At 40.2% G+C, this 25,694-nt stretch overlaps 1 protein-coding gene across 1 annotated transcript; it reads right to left on the bottom strand.

The window, feature by feature from the left end:
- Window positions 1-16,618: 16,618 nt before the first annotated feature.
- Aadacl3 (arylacetamide deacetylase-like 3) lies at window positions 16,619-25,327 on the bottom strand. Its single transcript, XM_005403938.2, has 4 exons — window positions 25,069-25,327; window positions 22,061-22,277; window positions 20,829-20,892; window positions 16,619-18,696 (listed from the first exon to the last, which is right to left on the bottom strand). The coding sequence occupies exons 1-4, from the start codon at window positions 25,234-25,236 to the stop codon at window positions 17,922-17,924; spliced, it is 1,224 nt and encodes a 407-aa protein (XP_005403995.1). The 5' UTR covers window positions 25,237-25,327; the 3' UTR covers window positions 16,619-17,921.
- Window positions 25,328-25,694: the final 367 nt, after the last annotated feature.

The raw sequence follows: 25,694 nt of genomic DNA on the forward strand, positions 1-25,694 counted from the left end.
GTGAAAAAATAAGTGAAAAAATTTTTAATGTCTCTGGCCATCACAGAACTGCACAAATTAATACAACACCGAGATACCATCAGACTCCAAAAAGACTGTCTACCTTCAGGAAATCAAATAATAACATACATGGAACAAACACGTGCCAGGGTGCTGGGCAGAGGAATTCTTCTGTACTGTTGAAGGAAATATAAACTAGTACAATTATTATGGAACTCAGTATGGACATTTCTCAAAAAGTTGTAAGTAGAAATTTCATTTAAATCAGCTATTCACCTTCTAGGTATCTTTCCAAAAGAGTTGAAGATATCATATACCAGTGATATATGCACACCCATGTTTACAACAGCACAATTCATAATAGCTCAATCTTGGAAGTGGTCTATATGTCCACCAGCAGAGGAATGGAAAAAGGAAATGTGTCATTTACACACAATGGAGTACCACTCTACCATAAAGAAGAATTAAGTTGAGTCATTTAGGAAAATGGATGCACCTTTAGATCACAGTGTTAAGCAAAATAAAGAAGACACACAAGCATAAATATCGTAGGGCCTCTCTTCCACGAGAAACCCAAAGCATAAACTGAGCAAAATAAAAGATAGGTCATAAAAATATGGAAATAGTTCTTTTGCAAATGGGATGGGGACCACGAGGGGGGGGCGGTGACGGGAAGAAAGGAAGATGGAATAATAATTAAAATATGTTATGTACATGGGCCAACTCCCCAAGAGAAATATAATCATTATGTACTACAAACATGTACAAATAAGTAGAAATTGAAAATGTTTTTTACTTCTTTCTCAAAAATATTCTTATGTGAAATACCTTATTCATTTATTATTTGCTTATTTATTTATTTTACTGTCAGTATGTGACAGTAAAATAAGTAAAGAATAGACTACTAGTACCCTAATGGCACAGTCTTGATCCGTGTATAAGTACCAGTAATTTTACTGACCATTGCTTTTGCACGCTGTATGCAAATAACAGCACTGCAAAACAAGGCAAAGAGTATCCTAGAATTATTATGAAAATTACTTTGGCCTTGTAGGCCCCTTGAGAGATTTTGTGGACCTCCAGGGGACTGTGGATCATACATTAAAAACTGTTGCTGTGTGATAACTTAAGAGTGGAATCGCTGAATCAAAGGGTATGTGTGTTCATTCACTTTTACCAGATCCTGCTAATTTTTCCAAATTCATCATTTCATGTTCCCATAATCAGTGTAAGAATGGCCCCAATGCTCGATACCCTCCAGACCTTTTTCAGCATTCCAAATTGGGACCCAAATAGACCTGTCCCCCTTTAATTTGGAATGTCAGATGTCTCAGCAATGAGCAAGAACGAAGACCCCATGGCACCAGCACTATTTTCCTTTTCCACCAACAGTGCACAAGCTTGCATTTCGTCACATCTTCACCAATATTTATTACTTTCCATTAATTCTTTTAAGATAACTAGGCTTTCCTTTTGTGCCTTTTTAAAAAATTAATTTTTTTATTAGTACATGTTTGTTATAGATAATGATCACATTCATCATGGAGAGTTTGTATCTGTATATAACATATCTTAATTCTTTTTTTCTCCCTATTTCTCTCCCTTCCTTTCAATCCTTCTTTCCCTTCCCATTTGGTACTGGTGACTGAACCCAGAGCTTCCGCACTGTGCTACGTCCCCAGCATCTTTCTGAAATCTTCTGAGACAGTCTCATTAAGTTCCTAATTTGCCCTAGCTGTGCTCAAACTTGCTTTGCATCTGCCTCGACTCCCAGAGCACTGAGATTACAGCTGTGCACCACCAAGCCCAGGTCTTTGCATCACTTAATTTTAAGGATTTCCTCTTTGTTTTTTGTTTTCTGCAGTTTATTTTGTTCTGTCTAGGAGGGAGTCACTTTCTGCTGCCTGCAATATGCTTTCTCAGTCTGTGGATGATTGTCTTTCAATCATTTTAGAAAATTCTCAGCTAGTACCTATTCAGATCTTGTTTCTGCCACCTTTATTCACTTCTCCTGGAATACTGATTCCATATTTATTACAGTTTATCACTGAAGGTATAATTCAATGCCTCTTTTCTAGCTTTTTTTTTCTCTTTGTGCTTGAGTCTAAATAGCTTCACCTGACCCAGATTCCATTTCTTATCTACTCTCTTTTGATGTATCTAATATGAAATTAAAGCTCATCTGTTAGAATTTTTATATCCTTTATTGCTCTTTTCAGTTAAATTTTTTGTTTGATATATATTTCACTTTTTATAGGTCTAATTTTTAACTTTTTATGTTCTGAATTTTCAGATTATCATTTTAATTTCCCAGTTATTATAGTTTTTTCTGTGATAGTCATGCTATATAATCCAGACTGTCCTCAGACTCATAGTAATTCTCCTGCCTCAGCCTCCCAAGTCCTAGGACTATAAGCATGTGCCATTTTACCCTGAACCTCCTCAGTTTTCAAATTAGATTTATTTCCTTGAGCACAGGGAAGAAGATCTGTTTTACAGTCTGTGGGTCCTTTTTTAATTTTTTATTGTTATCTATTCGGGTTCTTGCAGTGAGCTCTTTTCTTTTTGTGACTAATATTTTGCAAAATTTCCTTGCAAAAAATAATTTAAAGCCTGTTTTTCCACTTTCTTCCCACCATGAACTGTTTCTCCTCTGTGATGCGTGTCTGCCATAATGATATTATCTGCCTACAGAGATGATTACCATTTGCCTTTATAGGTTTCTGAAACATTAAGAACCGAAGACTGCTTTAACTCAGTGTGGGGACTGACATTTTCACTCATTACATAATAGGATTACAGTGTGCCCCAAACTGTGATAGACGAGCTGTGGAACACAATGCAATCCCTTACAAGACTATCACCCAGCTTTTTAGAGGAGGCAGTATTTAAGATTAAGGTTCATACTGTTCACCACTCCCCAAAAATATAGGACACAATTTTTGGTGGAAGGAAAAAAGGTTTATTCAAAGTCAGCTCTGAAGGAGACAGAGGCCTCTTGTTGCCTCAAACAGATCTCCCTGTGCTGAGGTGTGCAAAGTGTTTTTATTGTGTGCGTCAAGGATGATATAGTGAGACAGGTGATGGAGTACCGCACCCTGGGCAGGACAGTGTCTTTGCAAGAGTGAGTGGCTTCATCATGGCTACTCTTAGCTCCTCCTCCTTGATTGAAACTAACCCTGACTTCAGTCTCCTGGGGTCAGTGTCTTCATTTTCTTTTCAAAGAGATTTGCTACTCTTCGGATGGACACCTTGTTTTCCAGGAAGTTCATTCATACTAGAGAGGAAGGGTGTCTACAGAGAGGCTTTTCTTTGGGAAATCAAATGCAAAAAGGAATGGGTTGTTGGGGGACCAGGCAGAGAAAAGAAATTTTGAGAAGAGTGGAGGCTTTATTGAAAAAAAATTAGAAGGCTGTTCCAAAGGCTGCTATCAGGGGTAAATAATGGATTTTCTTCTCCTAATCCAGTGCAATCTAGATATGTTAATGGGCAGGTCTTGGGATGGGGATTTAGCTCAGGCTGGGGATTTAGCTCAGCGGCAAAAGCGCTTGCCTGTCAAGCGCAAGGTCGTGAGTTCAGTTCTTGGTACCGGAGGAGCGGGGGGGAAATGGGCAGGTCTTGGTCAGGGCTGAATGTAAGCCCCTGCTTTCTGGGCTTCTGGGTTGTGGATTCACCCTCCTCTAATGAAGTAGGAGAAAATCCCATGAAAATGGGAAAGTGAGTTTATACAAAATTTGGCCAAATTGCGAAGGCAGCTAGTTTCTTCCCCTTTAAACACACAGAAGTGCTCTAATTTATAGAAGGCCTGGAATGCAAGCCAGGAAATTTTCATAGGTAAATTTAGCCAAACTGTGACTCAGAAGGCTGAAAGAATCTTCCTTTTCCTTGGGCATAGGGTACAGTTCATACTCTTGCATTAAGAAGCTTGATAATATAGTTTATCTTTTTAGAAAAAATCCGGTTTTCTTTTTCTTTTTTCTTTTCTTTTTCTTTTTCTTTCTTTCTTTCTTTTTCTTGTCTTTTTCAGACAGGGTTTCACTATGCAGTTCAGGCTGGCCTTGAGCTCACTTTGTAGCCCAGGCTAGCCTTGAACGCACAGCAATCCTCTTGCCTCAGCCTCTCCAGTGCTGGGATTACAGGCATGCACCACCACACCCAGCAAAACATCTTAGTTTTTGAAGATTCATTTTATGCTCTTTGTTGTAGAATCACTTCTTCAAGTGACAAATCAGTTCAGGGTTATTACAGAGGCAATGGAGTAGTTATAGAGTGATGGATTTGAAACTCAGACTTACTCGAAATTGTATCTGTAGCACTTATTGGCCATTTAACTTTGACCAAGCTCTCTGGCTCTGCCAGTATGGGTTTCTCAATCTATAAATATCATGTGCTTCCTAAGATGATAAGTTATCAATTAAGCACCTAGTAAAGTTTTCATCATATACAATAGGTTGATACATGCTTGATCTTTTTGTATCCCTTTGTGCCTAAGCCAAGTTTATTCGCTTTTTTTTTTTTTTTTTTTTCCTTTTGTTTTTTTTTCTGGTACTGGGAATTGAACTCACAACCTCGCGCTTGCCAGGCAGGCACTGTGCCACTGAGCTAAATCCCCAGCCCCGCCAAGTTTATTCTCATAATAAAATTTATTTCTTTCCCTATAATAGAAGATTGTATTTGGGAAGTTGAGGCAGAAAAATTCCCCCAGCATTTTTCACTTTGAGACAGGGACCTCACTGTGAATATAATAAGAATATAATTGTATCTAATGAAAAACATTTATCTAATCAATCTTACATTGAACCAGTATTCCTGCAACTGCATGCCCTAGATATGATTATCCCCATTCTAAGGCAAGAAAACTGAGGGACCAAGAAGTTAAGCAAATGTTAGGCCTCAGACTGGCTTCAGACAATATATTCTTCATACTTCTATCTCCCTGGAGTGGTTATTCATTAATGATCAGCGCGAGTGGGGATGCCCAGCTGAATTGAGTTAGTGTAGTTCTGGATGTTGACAACCCACTTGAGGACTGCTGTCAGAGTGATCTAAAAGGAGAACAAGAGGGGGAATTTTATGCTGATTTCTCCTGGAGTAGCTTCAGCTGTTCTCTTCCGCTGAGCTTTAGTCTTTGCCTTCACCAAGGATGGCTGCGGTTCTCTTGTGAGGAGCTCTGGTCTTCGCTTTCACCTTGAGCTCATCTCCTGGTTCTCAGCACAGATTTTTTGGCTTCCAATACTGGCCTTCCAGCCTGATCATGTGAATTTCTAGCCTCTGCAACCAGTCCTTGGGCTTTCCAGCACAAACCCTTCAGTCTTCCATCATGGATTCCTTGGCCTCCTGATATAGACTGCATGAGGGGCTGGGGATTTAGCTCAGAGGCAAAAGCGCCTGCCTGGCAAGCGCAAGGTCGTGAGTTCGTTTCCCAGTACCGGAGAAAAACCAAAAAAAAAAAAAAAAAAAAAAAAAAAAAAAAAAAAAAAAAAAATAGACTGCATGAGACATTGCCGTGGGCTCTAGGCCTTCACCTGGACTTGTACAGGACTTTACCATGGGATTTAGGCCCTCAGCTGGATTCTTCAGATATCTCACATGTAGACAGATCTCTTGGAATCTTCTACATTTGACTCTGTGGGCAAATATTGTAAGGTACTCTTCTAAATTTCTGACAATGGTTTTTGCCTATATCTTGTAACTCTGAACAACTACTGTGAGTATACCAATATGCAATGTGTTGATTATTGTTACTCTCCTACTAGCCTGTTATGAAACTCCGTTTTATTGTTATTTCTTGCTTTTTTTCTGTTTAAAAATTTAAAAAAGAAATAGGTTTTAATAGGTTGGAGGACAACATTCAAAGAAACAGAGAAATAGGAAACAGTGGTTCACTTAGACAAGAGGGAATGGATTTGTCAGGAGGGTGACCAAGGAGATTTTAGCCTTACCTCTAATATGATAAAGTTGAGTTTAAAAGGAAAATATATTTGAGCATCATCAATGTAATTTAAAGTATTTTTTTTTAAAGAAAGAAAGTGAAACAGTTAATTTTATATAAATCCAAATCCTTTGTCCCCCAAAATTGAAGAATAAATTTGAGGACAAAAGGAGGAATTTAGGGGAATGTTTATTGGAAAGAGTAAAAAGAAATATGTTGGAGGATACCCAAGGGGGGAAAAAGTCTGATGTGCCATCTTTGTTTTATTGCTTTATACATGGGGACGTGGTTTAAACAGATGACTTTGTGGGTTGAGGATTTAAAGAAAATCTGTTATTTAGCGTATTCACTGGCAATTGGGTTCAAACAAAACTAGTTATTCCACATTTCTAAGTTTTTCCAAGTCCAGCCTGGAGGTTAGGGAGAAACTGCCAATTATCTTGGTATATCTTTTTCTTTGGAGACCAGGTCATTATGTCATCCTTCTTATTGTATCTTTTATCCTTCTTCTTGTGTTTACCTTGACATGTCTAAACTTAGATTAGAAGATTGAATTAGTTTTTAATGCAAGTGGGCTATTTTCTTTTATCGGATCTTACCCTTAGGCTGTTCTGACTGTCTTACCCATAATAGCTAACTAAATTACTATAAGTGTGCAAATATGATTGAGCTGTACAGATATCCACAACGCATGGCTGTCCTCATGGCTTGCAACAATGAAGAACTGTTTCTTGCTCATACTATGTGGCTCTCACAGGTCAAACTGAAGCTCCACCCCACATATCAGACCAGGTCCTCTCTGGGGAATATTGTGCTTCTTTGTCCCGTCACAGCAACGTCAAGCCTAACATGTGACTGCTTTGCTGGTAAAAGGTAACCAGAAGCAATGGACATTACTTTGGAGTAGAAGACTGGAGACATAACTGTGGTTCTCCCTGCACTTTTTCACTCTGTCACATGACTGGAGGTATTTCAGGTGGAGGCTGCTCCATTGACCTGGTCTGATATGTGGGGGTGGAGCTGCAGTTTGACCTGTGAGGACCATATAATGTGAGAAATAGTTTTTTATTATTGCAAACCATGAAGACAGTGGGAACATTTGTCTCTGCAGCACATCCTGACCTATACTCTTCAGGCTGGGTCTGAGAGGTCCCCAAAGCCCCAAATGGAACCTATCCCATCCTTTTTATAGGAGGTTCACTTCCTCCCATCATGGAAAAAGAATTGTTAAGACACATCAGTAAGGTGCATGAGAAGGGTTCATTAAACAGATTTTAGGACGCACTCAAGAGTGAAGTGCAGACACTCAAAGAAAAAGAAGGTGCTTTATAAGTTGGGAGCCGGGTGTGTTTATGGAGTTTGAGGGGTATCTTTAAGAGGGGTGACCTGGTATATGTATTCCCGCTGTCTGTCAGTTTACCCATCCAGCAGGTTATACCAGAATGCAAATCATTGCCATGTGTGTTTGAAGTTGAGATATTCTGCCCCAGTTCTACTCCCTTGAGGGTGGAGGAAGTGCAATTTATCAGTGAAAAGGAACCTGACTTATAGGCTTATTGTGTCTTTAAGACCCTTAGGAATGTTTTGAATGAGTTTTCTGGAAGGGAAAAAAGGTTTGAGCAACTTTTGTGTCTGTAAGCTGCAATTAAGAACAATTTTAAACTCTTGATTTCTTTGTCTCACTCCCCCAGCAAGCCCAGAATTTAACCCCTTAGTTTTAAGGAGTGTAAAAGATCTAATGCTCTGTCTTTGTGCTACAGCTTTAGGCTGAAGGGGGACACTGATTCCACCCAGCCAGGGACTGAAAGTTCCATCCTGACTGATCAAACGGAGACGGGAATATTAGGTTTTGTCTTTTGAAGAATCATCATCCTTTGATAGTGTGAAAAAGAAGGCAAGGGCACTTGAGACATTAGCCCACAACAGTGAATTATGTAACATAAAGCATTTTTATGCACAGTATCATAGCCAGAGAAATGAAAACTTTTTTTTGGTCTTTTTGAGACAGGATCTGTTTAATCAAAGTCAATAGATGTAGGTCAAGATTTAAATGTCAGGACCAAAGAGATGAAAAATTTTGATCATTTTATATGTCTAAGGTCTAGATGTAACATAATTGCATAAAAGAGCATTTATTGTTATTTTGCATGTATTAAATTTAACTTTAAAGGTTAGTTTTGCAGCATACTTTGTCTTTAGATGGATGTACATCTCTCGTCATATACATAGTTATAAACTAACATAACAGTAGTTCTTGTAACCAATTCTGATTATTGAAAGCATTTTGCAAGTTAATATTTAAATAAACTTTAATTCTTAAAACTCAGTTTCTTAAGTAACCAAAAGCCTAATAATGGAAAACATATCAAATTATCTTAGCAAAATAGAAAACCTTTGTTTTATAATCTATTTTTGTAAGTTTAACCAAAAGCATTTTAATAGTTTAAGAAAACCTTATTGCTTTAAACAGAAAACTGAACCTTTTAATTATAGCCAAAATTAATTATTTCTATTATATTTATACATTTTTTCTTAAATAACATTTGTTGGGGTGGAGCTCAACAAGACTTTGTACAAAATCTGGGGAAGTCACCCATCAGCATCAAAAGTTGAAGCAAATTTGTTCTGGCAGTTGAATTTTTAGCCACAGAGGTGAGTTTTTCTTGTAGTATTTTAGGCCCACAGGATCCCACTTAGAGAAAATTTTATATCAGCTAATATAAAATTATACATTAGAAATTTAACTATTATTCAACTCAACACAATCTTAAATCTTTATATATATATATATATATATATATATATATATATATACATCATTTGTGAAAACACATTTAGTAGTCTAAAATATATTATCTCATTATAAGATTTAAGAAGCCAAGAAACTTGAATTTATATTCAGCAACTGATGTCTTAATGTTGTTATGAACATTTATAAGCTTTAATACCACAAATTTACTTATTTATTCATCTCAACAATTTCTTTAGATGACTCTTGAGAACCAAAGCATAGCATAGCTATTTATATATATATATATGTATATACACACACACACACACACACACACATATATATATATATATATATATTTCTGTAACTAAAGAACTTTAGCCAAGGAAAAATTCTTAAGTTATTGTACACAGAGAACAATGGTCATTGCATTTATAGAACAATTTTAAGATAAATATTATCTTAGTTGGGTAACAATCTACACCAAAACATTTCACCAATTTTAATGACATCTTTATTCTTTTCAACTAATGCAAATTAGCTCCGTGCTAAGCCAGGTAAACAAAAAGCATTTGAACTATATCATGAGTATCCACTTAAGTAGAATGTTGGAAGATAATGTATACCTAAAAGTTAACACACATATATTAACTTAATCATATTTGACCTTTGTGTTATTAAACTTTAGGGCCTTTATTTTATTTGAAAGTCTTGCAGATCCCATGTAAGCCTTGAGCCTATTAATGTTTTGAGTTTGGTTATCCCCAAAATACTTGTATAATTTTTTTTTGTATATGTGCTAAGGCAAACACACAATTTTTTCTTGGTAGCCCTAATGGAACCAGAAGTCTGTAAAGGCAAAAATAAATAACTGTAAAAGAAATTGAAATGAGCTCAAAAATATTTTGCAAATGAAGCAGCTCCATGTGCTTTAACAAATTATTAAAACAGATTAGCAGGCAGATAAGCAGAAAAGATAACAAATAAGACAAATAAAACAATTATGTTTAATCAGCATGCCCTCTTAGATTTATTTGCTATATACTGAATTACAATAGTCTCTCTTTTTTAGTTTCAGGTTTATAATTATAAATAAACTAGTCCCTTAGAATTTTTTCTAGGGGTTATAAATTTTCTCTTTCTTTTTTAATTTTTTTATTTTTAATTTTATTTTAAAGATAAAAAGCTAACAAAACAATAATGAAGACAAAATCAAAACACAAAAGCAACAAAAATGATACATGACTTCAAAACAAAATGATAGGAATTAACACTGGTTGCTACATTACATACTGCTGTCTTCAACAAAATTGCTCAGTCCACCAGATGCAAGAATGTAAGATTGATCAAACAATCAAAGATAGTAACAAGTAATGGAAAAAAACATTGGAAATGATGCAGAGCTTTACCGTACAAGATGGCAGGAGAGCATAACAACCATTGTTAATATTCTATCACCTTGTTTTGAAATTTGGTATAATTTTTATTGTTCTCTATGCTGTTTTGTTTACGTGTTTTTGTTATTTTGTGTTTTTTCTTTTCTTTTTAAAATGAAAAACAAAATTTATATGTATATACAAGAATAACTGGGATAGGGGTATTGCTGATGTCTGTGGTTTATTGAAAGGAACAGTCAATGCTTAAAATTTTCTTTTTTCTTAGCCAATTTTGCACGCTTGAGTCTGGTAATCAGAACAACTGATCTGAAAACAATAACATGCAGTGTAAGAATTACCTCTCTTTCTTATGTAAGTTATGACAATATTTCCTTTAACATTTTAAGCTATTTTGAGTATGTTTTCTTTTAACTGAATAGATTTACAACCAATAAGAGAAAGAGATAATAGCTATATATTTTCAGATAGGCTCTTTATTTTATTTTATATGAAGCCAAGTTTGAGGCCTTTATACTTTAACATGCATTTGGAGAAAAACTAACTTTAAAATCCTTTATCTGAAACAGGCCCGGTTTATAAAATATAACATAAAGGTGACATGTTATGGACAGATATTGTGTTACCCAAATTTCAGTAAGGTACACTGTATGTCATTAAGATTCAACTTGTGTAGTTTTGGAAAGAGATAAAGAAAGAAAAGTAAAACAAAAGAAAAGGATGGTTTGATCCTTATTTAGATCCCCAAGGTCAGGCCGTGTGAGCTGTCTGCCCCAAACCAGCTCCTGCCATGTGGCAGTGCCAGCCTAAATTAAGTCAGGCCACAAATGCAACCTGTCCAAACCTGGTCAGGCCACAGGAGCAACCCGCCCAAACTAGGGGTTAGGCTACATGAGCAGCACCCCCAAACTGAGGTCAAGCTGCATGCACAGCCTGCCTAGTACTGCAGTCATGCTTCACATGAGGCCTGTTCCTTTTTTTAGAATCAAAACTGCCCATAGAGACAGCACCCTGTTACTCCAGAGTCAGAACCACCTGCAACTGGCAGCACTGCCCTGTTTTCTGTTACCAATTAGTCTAAGTGTCCCCGCTAGTAATGCAGAAATCTACTGCTCTTGTCCAGAGCAACCGTTCTTGTTTCTGGTACATTCATTAACAGGTCAGGAAGCAGGGGGAAAGAAAACCTTGTATACAAAAGCTGGGTTTTACTCAAAACTTTACTCCAAAGATCTGAATGATCTTTATATTTAGGGTCCTGTAACACACACACATGGAACTCATAGAAATTTTTTTAAAATGTGGAGATGTCGCTGAGCAACTATATACTAATATCAGTTTAGATAGAGAGATAAACTGGAGGCCAACAATTATCATTAAAACTATCACAACCAAATAAGATGGAGGCAGGAAATAAGCTAGCATTAGAAAAACAACCTGAGAGGCCCCAGGGAGAAATACCTGTAAGTGGGGCTCAACACGTAGGCCTAAGACCCAGGGAGGTTGCAGCAGGTGGCTGAGACAGGCTGATGTGATGCCCTTCGTGCAGGCCTTTGAGCCTCTTACCAGCTGGGAAAACAGAGTCCATGTACCGCCCCTCGCCACTCCCACCTGAGTATTCTGACCAATGAAAGCTTGAGTGGGAAAGAAGGGACAAGAATGAGATTGGAGCTTTCTTAGTGGAGAGAGGAGGGGAAAATTTAACCAGTGGGCTGCTTCATAGACCTTATCAGGTCCTCTGGATAATATCAGTTATCACTTGAATGACCACATGAATCTGCATGGCTTAGGACATGTTCCCAGCTACTCTAAAAGAGGAACTGTGGCATCAGGTGGACTGAGCTTAAACTCTGCAGTTTTGTTAGAGAAAGAGAGACCAAAAGAACAATTTAGAGAACCTCCCTCAGGCTAAGGGGGTTGGGTTCTGCAAGTGTGTGCTTTAAGAGATTACATTCTCCAGAGTGACCTGGACCTGGGTTCTCTCCACTGTGTCTCAGTGGATTGGGTGTATGAGAAACTTTGCTCAAGATACTGGGTGGGAACCTCATCCTTATTTTGTGTTTTCCTGGGCAAGCACGATTTTTATTTTTATTTTTTGTGGTACTGGGAATCGAACTCAGGACCTCACACTTGTGCTGCTGAGCTCTATCCCCAAGTCCCATCTAATCCAGACATGAGATATGGTATTTACCGAAAAGAATACCTAGTGAGACTGCTACACATCCTGAAGAGTGCATCCTAACTCATTTTTGGTTACAGGGAGTAAGTGCCTCTTTTCTCTGGTGCTTTTATGTATACACACTCATTTTCCAGGGACTTACAAGTCTCTAACAGCTGGAAAGGAAAAAAAAAACAAAACCCAAGGCTTTAGAAGTTTCTAACCATGAAAGTGAAAAAGGAAGCAAAAATGATAAACTATGCTTCAGAGGGCAAGTTGTTCGGATAAACGGGGAAACGGAAGGATATGCTAATGAGAAGGCTTTTGGCTGACTTTACCAAAGTCATACCCTCAGTGTCTCTTTTTAACTCTTGCCACTGGCTTGCCAAGAGAAAATGTCACTGGGGTGGGTCTGAGAGGTCACCAAGGCTGAAATGAAGAACCAGCCCCATCCTTTTGTACCAACTCCCATCGTGGAAAAATAATTTTTAAGACATGTAAGATTCACGTAAAATGTTTACGGAAAAGAAATTTTAGAACATGCTTGAGAATGAAGCGTAAGGCTCTAACTGGACCTGACTCTCCCAGCCCCTGGCCTGCTTGCCAGCAGAATCACTACTCTGCAGGGAATTCAGCTCAGCACCTAAAGTTGTCATCAGCAATCATAGGATGTCTGAAGGAGACACGATAGGGCAAAAAATTTTGCAGGTCCGGGGGACATCTGGAGACACCTGAAAATTTACACAGGACACTTCAAGGACTCTGGGCACTGAGGTGCAAGACTGCCAGAAAGGGGGCTGGGGATTTTGCTCAGCGGCAAAGCGCCTGCCTGGCAAGCGCAAGGTCGTGAGTTCGGTTCCCGGTACCGGAGAAAAACCAAAACCAAAAAAAAAAAAACAAAGACTGCCAGAAAACTGGCCACAGACGTTTATTGGAATCTTTCCACCTAACGTCCCTGCCTTCTTCTCCGTATCTCAATAAAAGGAACATATTTCTCTTTGTTCGAGGCAGATGGTCTTATGCTCTCTGTCTGCCTGTTCCCAGGCACAATAAATCCCATGCTATGTTGACTTTACACAGGCCTGGTGGTCTCCACTGGTTCTTCTCCTCCCCCTGTACATTAGGTGTTATATGAAGTGGTGCTCAGAGAAAAATAAGATGCTCTATGAGATGAAAGCTGGGTATATTTATGGCATCTCAGGGGTCTTTAAGGCGGGGAACCTACCATGTGTGTTCTACTGTTAGAATACAAATTGCTGACATGTGCTTGAAGTTGAAATATGCTGCTCACCAACATTGCTATTTCTTTGAGGGTGGAGGGAGTGCAATTTATAGGTGAAAAGTTCAGGTCTAGAGCCTGAATTATAGGCTTACTGTGTCTTTAAGGCCACTAGGAATTTTTTGAATGAGCATCATAGAAAGAAAAACAGCTTGAGTAATGCTTTTGTCTTGAAGCTGCAGTTAAATTCAAATTTTCTTTTCTTTTCCTTTCTTCTCTTCTCTTTTCTTTTCTTTTATTTCATCCTCCCTCAATACCAGCCACTGACTGCCCAGGGATAAGATGAGGGAGCAAATATTCACTCTGGACCAGAAGGGAGGTGGGAGACCAGGCGTGGGATCAGAAAGGACCTAAGATAGTCAATGAAAGGAGAGACAAAGTTTGCTATATTTCAACTTTGCCCGATGTCCTGATGTCCTTGTCCTTAATGATCAGCTGACCAAATAAAGCAATCTGAGATGCCATTCACTGTCCTTGCCAACTGGGCCTGGCCCTGAGCTAACTGGCACCTCTTTCCAGGGATGTCCTGGTAATTTAGTAAGAAAATCCTCGAATCACAGAGTGTCTGGTCTTGTTGGCTTGTGGGTGCTGAACTCAGAATACACAGTGTCATTTGGGCACCTGAGGGGAAAGTTCAAGGAGGGGCCTACAATGCGTGCTTCGAAAAATATCTAGGACTAGAAAACCCTACAGTCAAGGAAGTAAAGGAAACCAGAGAACAGAATAACTTGATCTTTTAACATGTGACTCAGATCAGATAGTAGCTGACTATTCTCTGGATAGGAAATGACTCGCATCACCTATTCCAGCTTAGTGGTGTCTTTCACTTTAATTCCGAGGGATGGAGAAGGAAAGAGCTCCAATTCTTGACTAACAGGCCATGGAGCTCAACAAAAAACTATCCTTGTCAGGCAGACTGGAGTTGTAATGCACAGTCCTGGACAACCCCATACCCTTGAAGAAAGTGCTTAGTCCTCTGGCTTTGAACTTGACCACAAAGAGTCAGGATATGAGTGACATTAATCTTTCAGAGCCTCAGCTTTCCAGAGCCATCTGTAAAGTGGGTTTAAGAGCAACTTTTTGTGAGGATTCATGGGAGGAACATAAGAGGTGGCAAACTTAAACAGCCCAGCACAGGGCCTTACATGGAATTGGCTCTCTTTAAGCATTTGTTCTCTTTCTGATTTCCATTCTGGATTTTCATGAGTGGGTTACAGAAACGATGGCATGGTGATGAACTGGTTAAAGCAAGGAGTGCACAATTTGGTCCTGAAATGCACCCACTGGTTGAAAAGTATCCAACCAGTCACAGAAGTAAGCAAAGTACTTTGTCTCTCCCATCATCTGCAAAAGGAAACAGCCATGGAAATGAGCTCCCACCCTAAGATCCTCCCAGCCCCTTAAGGTGGAAGGTGAAAGTCTTTTGCTACCTCTAGATTCCCCACCCCAAGCCTCACGCAGTCATAGGGGTTTTTTTGGAGGTGGGTGAATCTAGAGTATGTGATTGATTTGTAGTGTAATACTGGGATTAAAGGTGCTAGGATTAAGGGTGGGTGATTGCTGGATCAGTCTGCTGATTGGGTTGGCAGCCCACTAATTCTGGTAGAACGAAGATAATATAAGGGACAGAAAGAGGCTCTTCTCACTCTCTTTTGCTGCTTTTGCATTTTCCACCACCATGAACTGTTGCTCCAATGCTCTGTGTCACTCTGCCTTGCAGCCAGCTGATTATGGACTGAACCTCCACAAACTGTGAATTAAATAAACTTTTCCTCCCTTAACTTGTGGGTGTTGGATATTTTGTCTCAGCAATGCGTAAAGTAAGTAAAACGCCCTTCATCTCCAACTGGGCATGGACTTCCAGGGACCTACCAATTCCTCACCACCTCCCTGTAGAAGCTCTACACACTCACCTGCCCAGAGGTAAGTTCATGTTCCTTTGCCTATGTCCAGTGGCACTCCAAGAGTAGAGCCTAACCTGAGGACTGTCCTCAGAGTCCAGTGTTCTCCAACAGCTGAGTAGTCACCACAATATGTGTTTTCACTTGGTGAACCATTTCTCCTACTAAGCCACCTGAAGGTCAGCTGTGAGTGGATCAAGAAGCCTGCCAGTGGGATTCCTTTCTGCCCCATACTTCAGTACAACTATTCAAGTGAATTCAAGTTAAGGGAATGCACATGTTCTTTTGTGGAGCAGACATGGATGTGGGGCCTAGTTACCTCTCCCAAAGAAATTTTTACTGTAAGAGGCAGGTGGTCAACTTGCTTGGTGACTCTCCACATCTTTTCCCTCCTCCAGGTACCTTAATTCAGGCTCCAATTTAGTTTCTGTATGTAGTAGAGTAAACATCAACATTCACCGAACATCCATTTCCCCTTCTATTAGGGAAGTATTTACTCCCTCTCCACCTTCATCCTAGTATTCACAGCAAGTTAGACTTTAGAGAGACTGAGACAGATGGGCCTAAATGAACAGCAAAGGGAATGCGATTTTTTTCCTTTGTTTTATTAATCATTAGCTACAGATAAAATCTGAACAAGTTTATGGTTTCAAACATTAGCCCAAAATAATGTAACTTCCTCAGAGCATGCTGATAGGGTCAAGGGATTGTACAAAGTCCAGGCCATAGTGAATGTTTGAAAAAACACCTTACAGTCTCAAAATAAGCTAAAAAGAAATGTTCCACTATGGGGAAGTAAAAGGAAACTTCTCTCTGAATTTCTTCAAAACAGCCCCAGTTTCACTGTAAAACAGCAGTGACCTCTGAAGAAGAAAATGATATTCCTTGAACCATTTAATCACAGAAATATGGCTGGAGATTTCATTTGTTGCACCTGTCATCTTGGTACTTGTCAACCTTTGCACTTAATGATGCATTCTCTTTATATTACCTTAAAAAAATCTGTCACACTGCAATAAACTCTACCTTCATATGACTGCCTACATGTCTCATCTGAAATCTTTCATCAAAGCCACAAAGAACCAAAGAGCAAATGTCACCTATTCCTCACAGTGTGACAGTGTTCCACCACCATGAACTGCTGCTCCAATGTGCTGTGTCACTCTGTCTTGGAGCCAGCTGATTATGGACTGAACCTCCACAAACTGTGAGCTACATAAACCCCTCCATCCTTAACTTGTGAGTGTTGGGTATTTTGTCTCAGCACTAAGTAAAGTAAGTAAAACACTTCTCAGAGACACAAGTGCCAGCAGAGGTTGACTCCATTTTCCACTCTGAGGATAGCATAGGACCTGGGCCTGCCCCATCATAACGTTACAATCCCTTGGTTTTGACGACTAGATACATCAGTAAGAAAATCAGTTGAGCCTTTAAGTTACAAGGAGCTTTTTGCTGGAACACCTGAGAACAAGATGTGTCCATAAAAATGAACTTGACTTTGGGAAAATGTAAGCATGAAATTGCTCAGGGCAACCATATAGGGAGGTGAAGATGAAGTCCACACAGGAAATCAGAGAAAAGAAGAGACAGTAGCTGATGGCAATGTTTGAGTTCCTAGTTCAAGCTACACCTGATTTATCCCTGGAAGTCATCACTACATAACCTAATACAATTTTCTATGTGACTGGAGCACTCTGAATTGGGTCAGTGCATTAAAATAGAAAGAGTTCTCATTAATACATCTTCCTTGGCCTGCTCACAAATTTTCACCATGAACATGGCTGAGTTTGGTTAACCCTCATAGGTCTCAGTAATCAGCTTTGTTCCCAGCTCATATGGTGTTATTTTGAGTCATTAGTTAGAAGCTCAGCTTTGACTTCAGGAGCTCCAAAGCTGCCATACGCAGGCAGCTCTGTCTTCATCTGCTTCAAGTGAGCAGTCATCATGGAAAACTCTATCCACCCCATCATAACTCTTCTAGACTAGGCATGCAAGACTCTTCACCCAGAGGCTGGGCAACAGCAAGAAGTATCACTCTGTACCCAAAGGGGCCTTCTCCACTTCTGCCATTACCCAGCATCCTGGAACACCAGAGTGCCACCTTCTGAGCAGAAATGGAAAAGTCCCATGAGATTTTACACGATGAACCTGGGCTTTTCCAAGATCCTTCCAACTAGACACCCCTGTTACACTCAGTCTGGATCAGCCCAGACAGACTGAACTCTAGTTGAGGCTGTGAGCAACCTTTGTGTGCAGATTCACTCTCACAAATAGCCACTTAAGATGGTGGACTCAAATTTCCCCAACAGGGAACATGGACAAAGAAAGCCCCACCCCCCTGTCCAAATCTGTCTCTTCTATTCTGCTCCAGACAGCAGAAAGAACATGCATTGTACGATTCTAGAACCCAGAATAGGATGGAGACAACTACTATCCCTCCCTAGACCCACACAGCGTCACTTAAAACAGCTCCAGAGGGTTCTGGGGGTTGCTGGATGACAGTAGAGCTTTCTTGGGAACTCAAAAAGGTCACAATCCCTTAAGAAAATTGACTGTCACATCCAGAATTCTTATGGAGGAGGGGAAATGGAAGAAACCTTTTTCAATGTTGGTAAGCACTCCATGAATACCATTCTCTATATGGTGCCAAGTTACTGGCACCCCTAGGTCTTCTAGTCTCTTCTTGTACAGGAGTGAATTGTCACGGACAAGATCATACTCACAGCTCACAATGAAAGCTTCCGGTACCTGAGACACTATGTCGTCTTCTGTGATCAGGGGTGAGCATGACCAATCTGTAACAATTTTCATCTCCAGGTAAGCATCCTCATTCACCGGCTCAAGGGGCCTGGACTGATAGCCTCTCTTCTTAAACCTGTCTGGGATGTTCTCTGGACCCAACCACTTTCTGTACTTCTCCCAGACTTCTGGAGGCAAATGAGCACCTTTCTCAACTGTACTTTTCCAGGAAAGGCTGATATCCAGGTGACAACAGAAACAGTAGAAAGCAAGATCCCATGTGAGCAGGGGGATGTTTCTGTTCTGCTGGTAAGAAGGGGACTGGAAGTCTAGGCACTGGAGCGCAGCATAGATCAGAACCTGGGCACGAATCTTGGGGAGATCTGGTTGGTTCACAAACTTTTGACAAATCAAGGCTGCTACGCCCGCTCCCATGCTGTCACCACACACAATAACTCGGGCTGGATCCACTCCATACACATCCAGGGATTTTAGGAAGTGGATGGTGGCTGCCACACAGTCTATTGTCATGCCTGGAAACTTATACTTGGGTGACTTGCGGTATCTGAAAATGAATCAAGGCACATCATCTGCACTTGTCACCCCAATGAGACCCAAAATATCTGCATCTAGAATCTGTCAGCCCAAACTTATTCTGCTAACCTCCCTTTTCAAAACCTGAGCAGATGCAGGTAGGTGTAAGTCTTCAATGAAATGATAAATGCAAACTCCTCTTACTTTACAGGTTTGCAAAATGACAGCCGCCATTTTTACAGTTTCAGGGCCCTATAGGGCACAAGTTGCTTTTACAAGAGTCCCATCATCCAGCTGTTGGGCAACAGTTTAACCATCACCAGCGCCAGCCTCATCTTTCTGAACCTACCTTATGTTGTTTCCCCAGCCCACACCTGTCTCTGCTTCCTGTTCTGTGATTCTTATGAGCAGCTGTAGGCTTCCTTGGGTTTTGATTCTAATGTATCCTACCGTGCATACAGGCTTCGTGGGGAGCCTTGTAACCTTGTAGACTTTTTTTCCCAATAGAGGCCAGCGGATCACATACAGGACTCCTCCAAATCAGGTATGCCAACTCTAAACCATGGCTGTCAATCAAGGAGGGATATAAACATAACACTGCTAGACTTCCTCATTGCTCAAGAGATCCCACAAATCTAGATTTTGTGAGAAATTTTATCATTTTCAAATGCTAGCATAAGCACAATTTGTAATAGCTAGGTCTTGGAAACAACCCAAATGCCCATCAACTGAGGAATGGATAAAAAAGATATGGTCTTTTTATACAATGGAGTACTACTCAGCCATAAAGACAGATAAACCTGAGACTTTTATACATTAATGGGTGCAACTTGAGACCATACTCATAAATGAAATAAACCAGACTCATATGTGTAAACATGATATTGTCTCCCTACTGTGAGAAGCTGAAAGTGTAAATGAGACCCAAAGTGTAAAATAGATATTGCAAAATGGGAAGAAACTATTCAAAAGGAAAGAGAAACTGGGATGGGGGAAAGGAGAAAAGAAGGAAAGAAAATGAGAAAAATTATATATATATATATATATATATATATATATATCAGTAGTTAAGGTAGTTATTCTACTAATTTCTCTTAGTCCTTTGAGTAACTAATTTAAAGATAACAATGAGCAATTGTTACACTCTATTATCTTGTTTTGAATTTTTTTCTACTTAAAATAAAATTTAAAAAAAAATGCTGGCATAGATAGATGATAGGTGATAGATGATAGATAGATAGATGATAGATGATAGATAGATAGATGATAGATGATAGATAGATAGATAGATAGATAGATAGATAGATAGATAATAGATAGAAGAAACCTGCCAGGCATTTTCATTCTGATGCCTTCACTCTGTGCTACCAGGATATAGGATGGGAAGAATGTAACTCTCTGACACATTTGCTGACATATTCTATCGATGATCTCTTGATTGGCACAATCAGAAAAATAAGAGGTAGAGCGCCAAAACTGCATCTAGACTTCATTCTACTACAGAAATCACTTTGGAACTAGAAACAATGAAGTGAAGGGTTTCTCTGGGTCTTGGTCTCTGTCTGTCTTCTCTGTCTCTGTATCTCTGTCTCTTCCTCTCTTCTTCCTGTTCCTCTTTCTTTTCCTCTTTCCCTTCTCCTTCTCTTCCTCCTCCTCCTCCTTCTCTTCTCTCTCTCTCCCTTTTCCTGTTCCTATTCATCTCTCTCTCTCTCTCTCACTCCTGACCACCTCTACATCTTATTTTTTTATTCTCTTCTACTAGCCCTGCCACAAAAAAGCTGGGAAGCTTATTGTCCTCCACCAAGGAGGACACACAGGCAGCTGGTATGTGCAGGGCTGTTCTGTTCAGTGAAGAGCTGTTCTACCCCAAAGTGCTCCTGAGGGGAATCTCTACACCAAAGCTACATTAAGAAGACCACCTTCCACCTGACTTCCCAAAAACCTTAGATTCCCTCCACTCACAAACCCAAAGGCCATAGGCATAGAAAAATTCCCAGCCACTGTCTCCTCAGAGTTTCTCTGTCTCTTCTCTCCTTCTTTTCTCTCTTCACTTCTCACTACCCAGGTGTTCCTCCTGGCCTCTCTTCAACCCATTTCATAATCCCTCTCCATCAGCGGAAATCAGAGCTGGGTACCTAGCATGGCTCCTGTCCGCATACTCACCCAACTGCCAGAACCACTGAGTCACTCTTCTTGCACAAATGTGCACAGAAGCCATTATGAGTTTCTGGAAAACAAAAGGTTTATCCTAGGCACCAAGAAGCCAGTTTTTAAAATATCCCTATTTCCAAGTAAATCCAGGGGACACTTACACAACATATACTCAATGCTCCTGCACAGTACTTTAAAATGGTTAATCTTGTGCCATGTGAGCTTCACTTCAATAAATATATTTTTCATCTAAGTAAATATTTCTAATTCAATAAATATATACAATTGGGTACTGTGGTATTGGGGATTTCACATCTGCAGATTCAATCAACTATAGATCAAAATTGTCTTCCCTTAAAAAATGTGCTGTAGTAAACACCCATGGGTCACTAGGAGGGGTCACTATTCCCTAAACATGTAGTATAAGAGACCTGAGCAACTGTGGATTTGTTGTTGACAGAGTTTCCTAGAACACACATGTGTGCACATACACACATATGCACATGGAATAATTGAATCATAGGGTTATGTTTAAATGTTTTAAAATTATTACAGAAAAGCATATTGCTACTAACTTTCTCAAAATACTCCCTCTCCCTTTGAACACACTTATCCCGTCATTCTTGCCACTTTCAGAAGCAGTTCTGGAAGTCCTCTTTCATGTCTTTAGTTGTGCTGTCATGGTTACACTGATGTCCTAAATAGATTCAAAATGTTTTCCTTTCCTTTCATGGTCATTTTGACTTTGGGGAAAAGCCAGAATTCCCCAAGTGTCAGATCCAGGGAATAAGGTGGATGAAGGCACACTATACTATTTTTATGAGCCTGTTTTTCCCTTGGAATGGGACTCAGCAGCAGCATTCACTGTCTTTATGACCATACCTCTTAAGGACACTCATGAAAGGAGACTTCCAGAACTGCTTCAGAAAGTGGCAAGAATAAGGACATACATGTGTTTTGAAGGAAAGTAACTTGAGGAGGGTTAATGGCAATGTCTTTTACTGAAATACATTTTTAAAAATTTAAATACATTAGATATGTTGATCATATCTTGTATATATCCTATTTCTAGATAGAGGTCATTACATTCCATATATGTTTTCTGAATGACTTGGGGCTCACCGACTGCCTGGTCTTCCCTGTAGTAATAGTGGATTTTAAATCCAGAAAGATAATCGTTTTTACAAGCTTCTCTAGCAAGGTTCCATCAGTAGTCTTCCCAAAATCCAAGTTAAGTATCTTACTTAAGCTCCCCAGGACGGTCCCACCACCATGATAGAAGATAACACCAGGCCTGGGACTATTTGAGGGTGTCTCAGGCCTATAGAGTTTCACTGGGATTGTTCCAAAACGGAGATCTGTGACCACAACACCTGGATGCTTCTTTAGTGGTGGAAGATCATGCAAAAAACTGACAAACTCTGTTCTGTGACAGAGTCCCAGTTTCTCAAAAATCACCCCCTGTTAAGAGAGAGAAGAGGAAATGCGTTGAGAAGAAATTGCACAGGGGCACTTCAACCCCTGCCTGCAGTCTGGCTGCCACATCTGCAGGTGGCCAGAAGCATCTTGGGAAATAACAATCAGATTGACCTATGGGACAGCTCAGCCCCCTCAGGGTCCCCATCATACCTGTAGTAAAAGCCAGGTCCATGTGGCCCCAGTACAAGCCAGCCCCTCCTGACCTGCTCTCCCAAACACTTTATACTATCCCCTACAAAAGGGGCTTCTGGTCACCGTGGCTGTTCCCTTGACCTGGAATGTTTCTGCCATGACAGGGCTCTTACTTCTTCTCAGCCTGGGCATGCCTTGTCTTTCTACAGGTGACTTTCTGGGCCTCTTACGTGTTTATTGCTAACTATTGTGATGACTTTCTTTTAAAGGGAAGGGAGAGTTCTTATCTTTGGGTTATATCTACCAGAATACTTTTGGATAAAATAATATGATATTCATCACCTTCTTAACCAGTAGCTGGACATGGTGGCACATGCCTAGAACCCCAGCACTCTGGGAGACTGAGGCATGAGCATCAAAAGTTGAGCCCAGCCTGGGCAATTTAATGATTTAGCAAGACTCTGTCTCAAAATTTAAAAGAAGAGAATTTAAAGGCTGAGGATATAGGTCAGAGAGAAAGCTCTGGGCTCAATTTCCACTACTCCTGCTTTTTATTATTCAATTTCCACTACTCCTGCTTTATATTATCCCCTTTTGGATATATCTAGACAGTTGCAAAATAAAAAATAGACAAACAGAGAAAGAGATATGCATTTCCAGTGTTTCCTATCCCTTTTGGCCAGTATCTGTGATTCTTTCTGGTGAACAATTTGCAATCCCTCTCTGACTGTAGCTGGTTGTTCTCCTTTCTATGAGAGAGAATGCTGCATGTCCAGTAAATGTTGTAACATGTCCAATGTTAGTTGTGAACATGGGATCATTTGGACCCCATTCCGCCCTCATGCATGCTGTCCTCTGAGGGGTCGAGGAACCCCAAGTGAATAAGCCCTTGTCTTCCCCTTGAACTGTTGTGCATTCTCTTACTATCAGCCTCTGTGTGTAGCTATTTATTTTTGGCTTGTTGCCTGTAACTTTGCTTGTTCATGGCCTAGCCCTTCCCCCACTGCCCTGAGACTCCAAGCTCTTTGAAGACAGAGACTTCCTGTGACTTTGTCTCTCTCCCATCATTGAAACTGAATCAGAACCATGACACTGAACAATTACATAGCCCGTGTTGCAAAAAAGTCAACAGTGACACTCACCACCATTGACGAAGGGCTCACTCCTTGCCACATGTTGTAATGTTCCCTTCAGATAGCTTAACTCATGGAATATCTGTAAAAGGCCCCAAAGTAGGAGCTACTGTTTCCCCCTATTTTGTAAAGGAGAAAACTAAGTCACTGTAATTGGGAAACTACATGATGAGAATGAAAGTCAAGGCCAGGACAGAAAAACCACAGGACCCTGTCATAGTAGCTTGGAAAAGCAGATTCTCCAGGTAAGAAACAGTATCTAGAGTTCTGCCCTGTCCAGGGTCTCTCATTTTATCATGTAAGAAACTTAACACAAATATTTTCAATACTCATTTCTGTCAACACTCTGGAAAAGTATTGTAGACTCATGTTGGCAACACCAGCGCCACTGCCACCATGACCGATTTGCAAGTATTTTAATGAATTACACATGCTAGGCACAGGAAATAAGATGGGGTTATATTACATGAACAGTTTCTCAGCTCTCAAAAGCAACATATTGAAGCCAGAGCTTTTGCATTGAGCTACATCCTCAAACCTCTTTTATATTTTATTTTGAGTCAGGGTCTCTCTGTGTTGCCCAGGATGGGCTTGAATTTATGATTCTTCTGTCTCAGTCTTGCAAATTTCTGGATACTAGGCATGGGCCACTACACTCAGCTCAAAGTCCTTTTAAAGTCGTATTTCATAGTTTTTATTCATTTTTATGCTAATGGTCTTAATTGTCTACTCCTCTATTTTGTTGTTTGTTGGCTCTCGCTAGAGGGTCAGTAATAACTGGGTGCAAGGATTCAGGACAATTCATTCCTCCCTCTGTAGCTTCACAGTGATAAAGATTATGCAGAAAGTGAGAGCAACTCAGATGTGAGCTTTTTAGATTTTTTCTGTTCAGGATAGTTATAGAATACTATATTTTGGATGTTAAATGTCTCCCAAAGGTCCATGTCACAAAGACTTAGCCCTCAGGTAGGGGAATTTGGAGGTAGTGGAAGCTTTGGGATGTGGGACCTAGTGAGAGGTCTTTAGGTAATTGGGGAATGCCTGGAAGGGGGTTTTATGGGACCTTCCCTCCTTCCTCTTCACTTTTGCTCCTCAGCCTTGAGATAAGCAGCTGTGCTCCGCCACGAGCTCCCACCATATGGACTGCCTCGCCACAAGCTGAAAGCAGCTAGGCCAACAGAGCATGAACTGAAACCTCCAAAACCACAAGCCAAAACAGCCTTTGTTCTCTACAAGTTGGTTGTCCCTGATACTTTCTTATAGTGAGGAGAAGCTAACTAAAACACTGAGAAATAAATAATTCTTTGGATTTTGTGGCTATTAGCCAAGTCCAGCTTTAGAAACATGGGAAGTGGCTGAGAACCACCTAAGGGGGATTACTCATGGTTGAGTCTCAACCACAGGCTACATAATACTAGTGTCAGTTTATCTAGAAGCCTGTAGTATGTGATTACCCCAAATCTCTACTTAACTCTCAAGAGGACGGGAGAAATAAAATACAAACTCACCCATGTCATCATCAGCTGGAAAATGTAGCTAAAGATCCTCAGTTTCAAGGGGTGTTCAATCCCTGTTGGGATGTACTCGGTCACAAGTTGGTTGCAGAAAACCCACAGCCCAACTCCCAACGAGAACACACAGGCTGCTATGGGGAGGATCAAGGCTATAATCATCATGCTGTCTCCGCCTCAGAGGATGCTCAACTGAAGCTGTGCCCGGCTCTGGCCATTTAGGACATGGTTTGAGGCCAGCAGATCTCCTCCTTATATAACACCACCTTCTCTCCCCATCTCTGAGTCTTCTGCAAACATTGGCTCAGTCCTGTGAGTCACAGAGCAGGTGAGGGTGTGGTTTTAGGGTGTGGTCTAGGCATAGAACCTGTGCCTAGAAGAGGCTCATATGGCTTAGTCTAGCTGGAAATGAAAGCTACAGAAGTCCAGCTTAAATCTTGGCCCTGCTCCTAGCTCTGGTCTTGGGTAAGTCAGCAAGTCACCACGGATATCATAAACATGATTCTCCTCACCTGCCTTCAGACCTCATTACCTATTCCCTAATTTCATTCATGAGCACACTTCCTGTTCTTCAGCTACTAAGGAGGCCACCCCAGGGCCTTTGCAATTATTATTCATAGTTA

The sequence above is a fragment of the Chinchilla lanigera genome, unplaced genomic scaffold, assembly GCF_000276665.1.
Source record: "Chinchilla lanigera isolate Chin_1 unplaced genomic scaffold, ChiLan1.0 scaffold00085, whole genome shotgun sequence".
Taxonomy (NCBI): domain Eukaryota; kingdom Metazoa; phylum Chordata; class Mammalia; order Rodentia; family Chinchillidae; genus Chinchilla; species Chinchilla lanigera.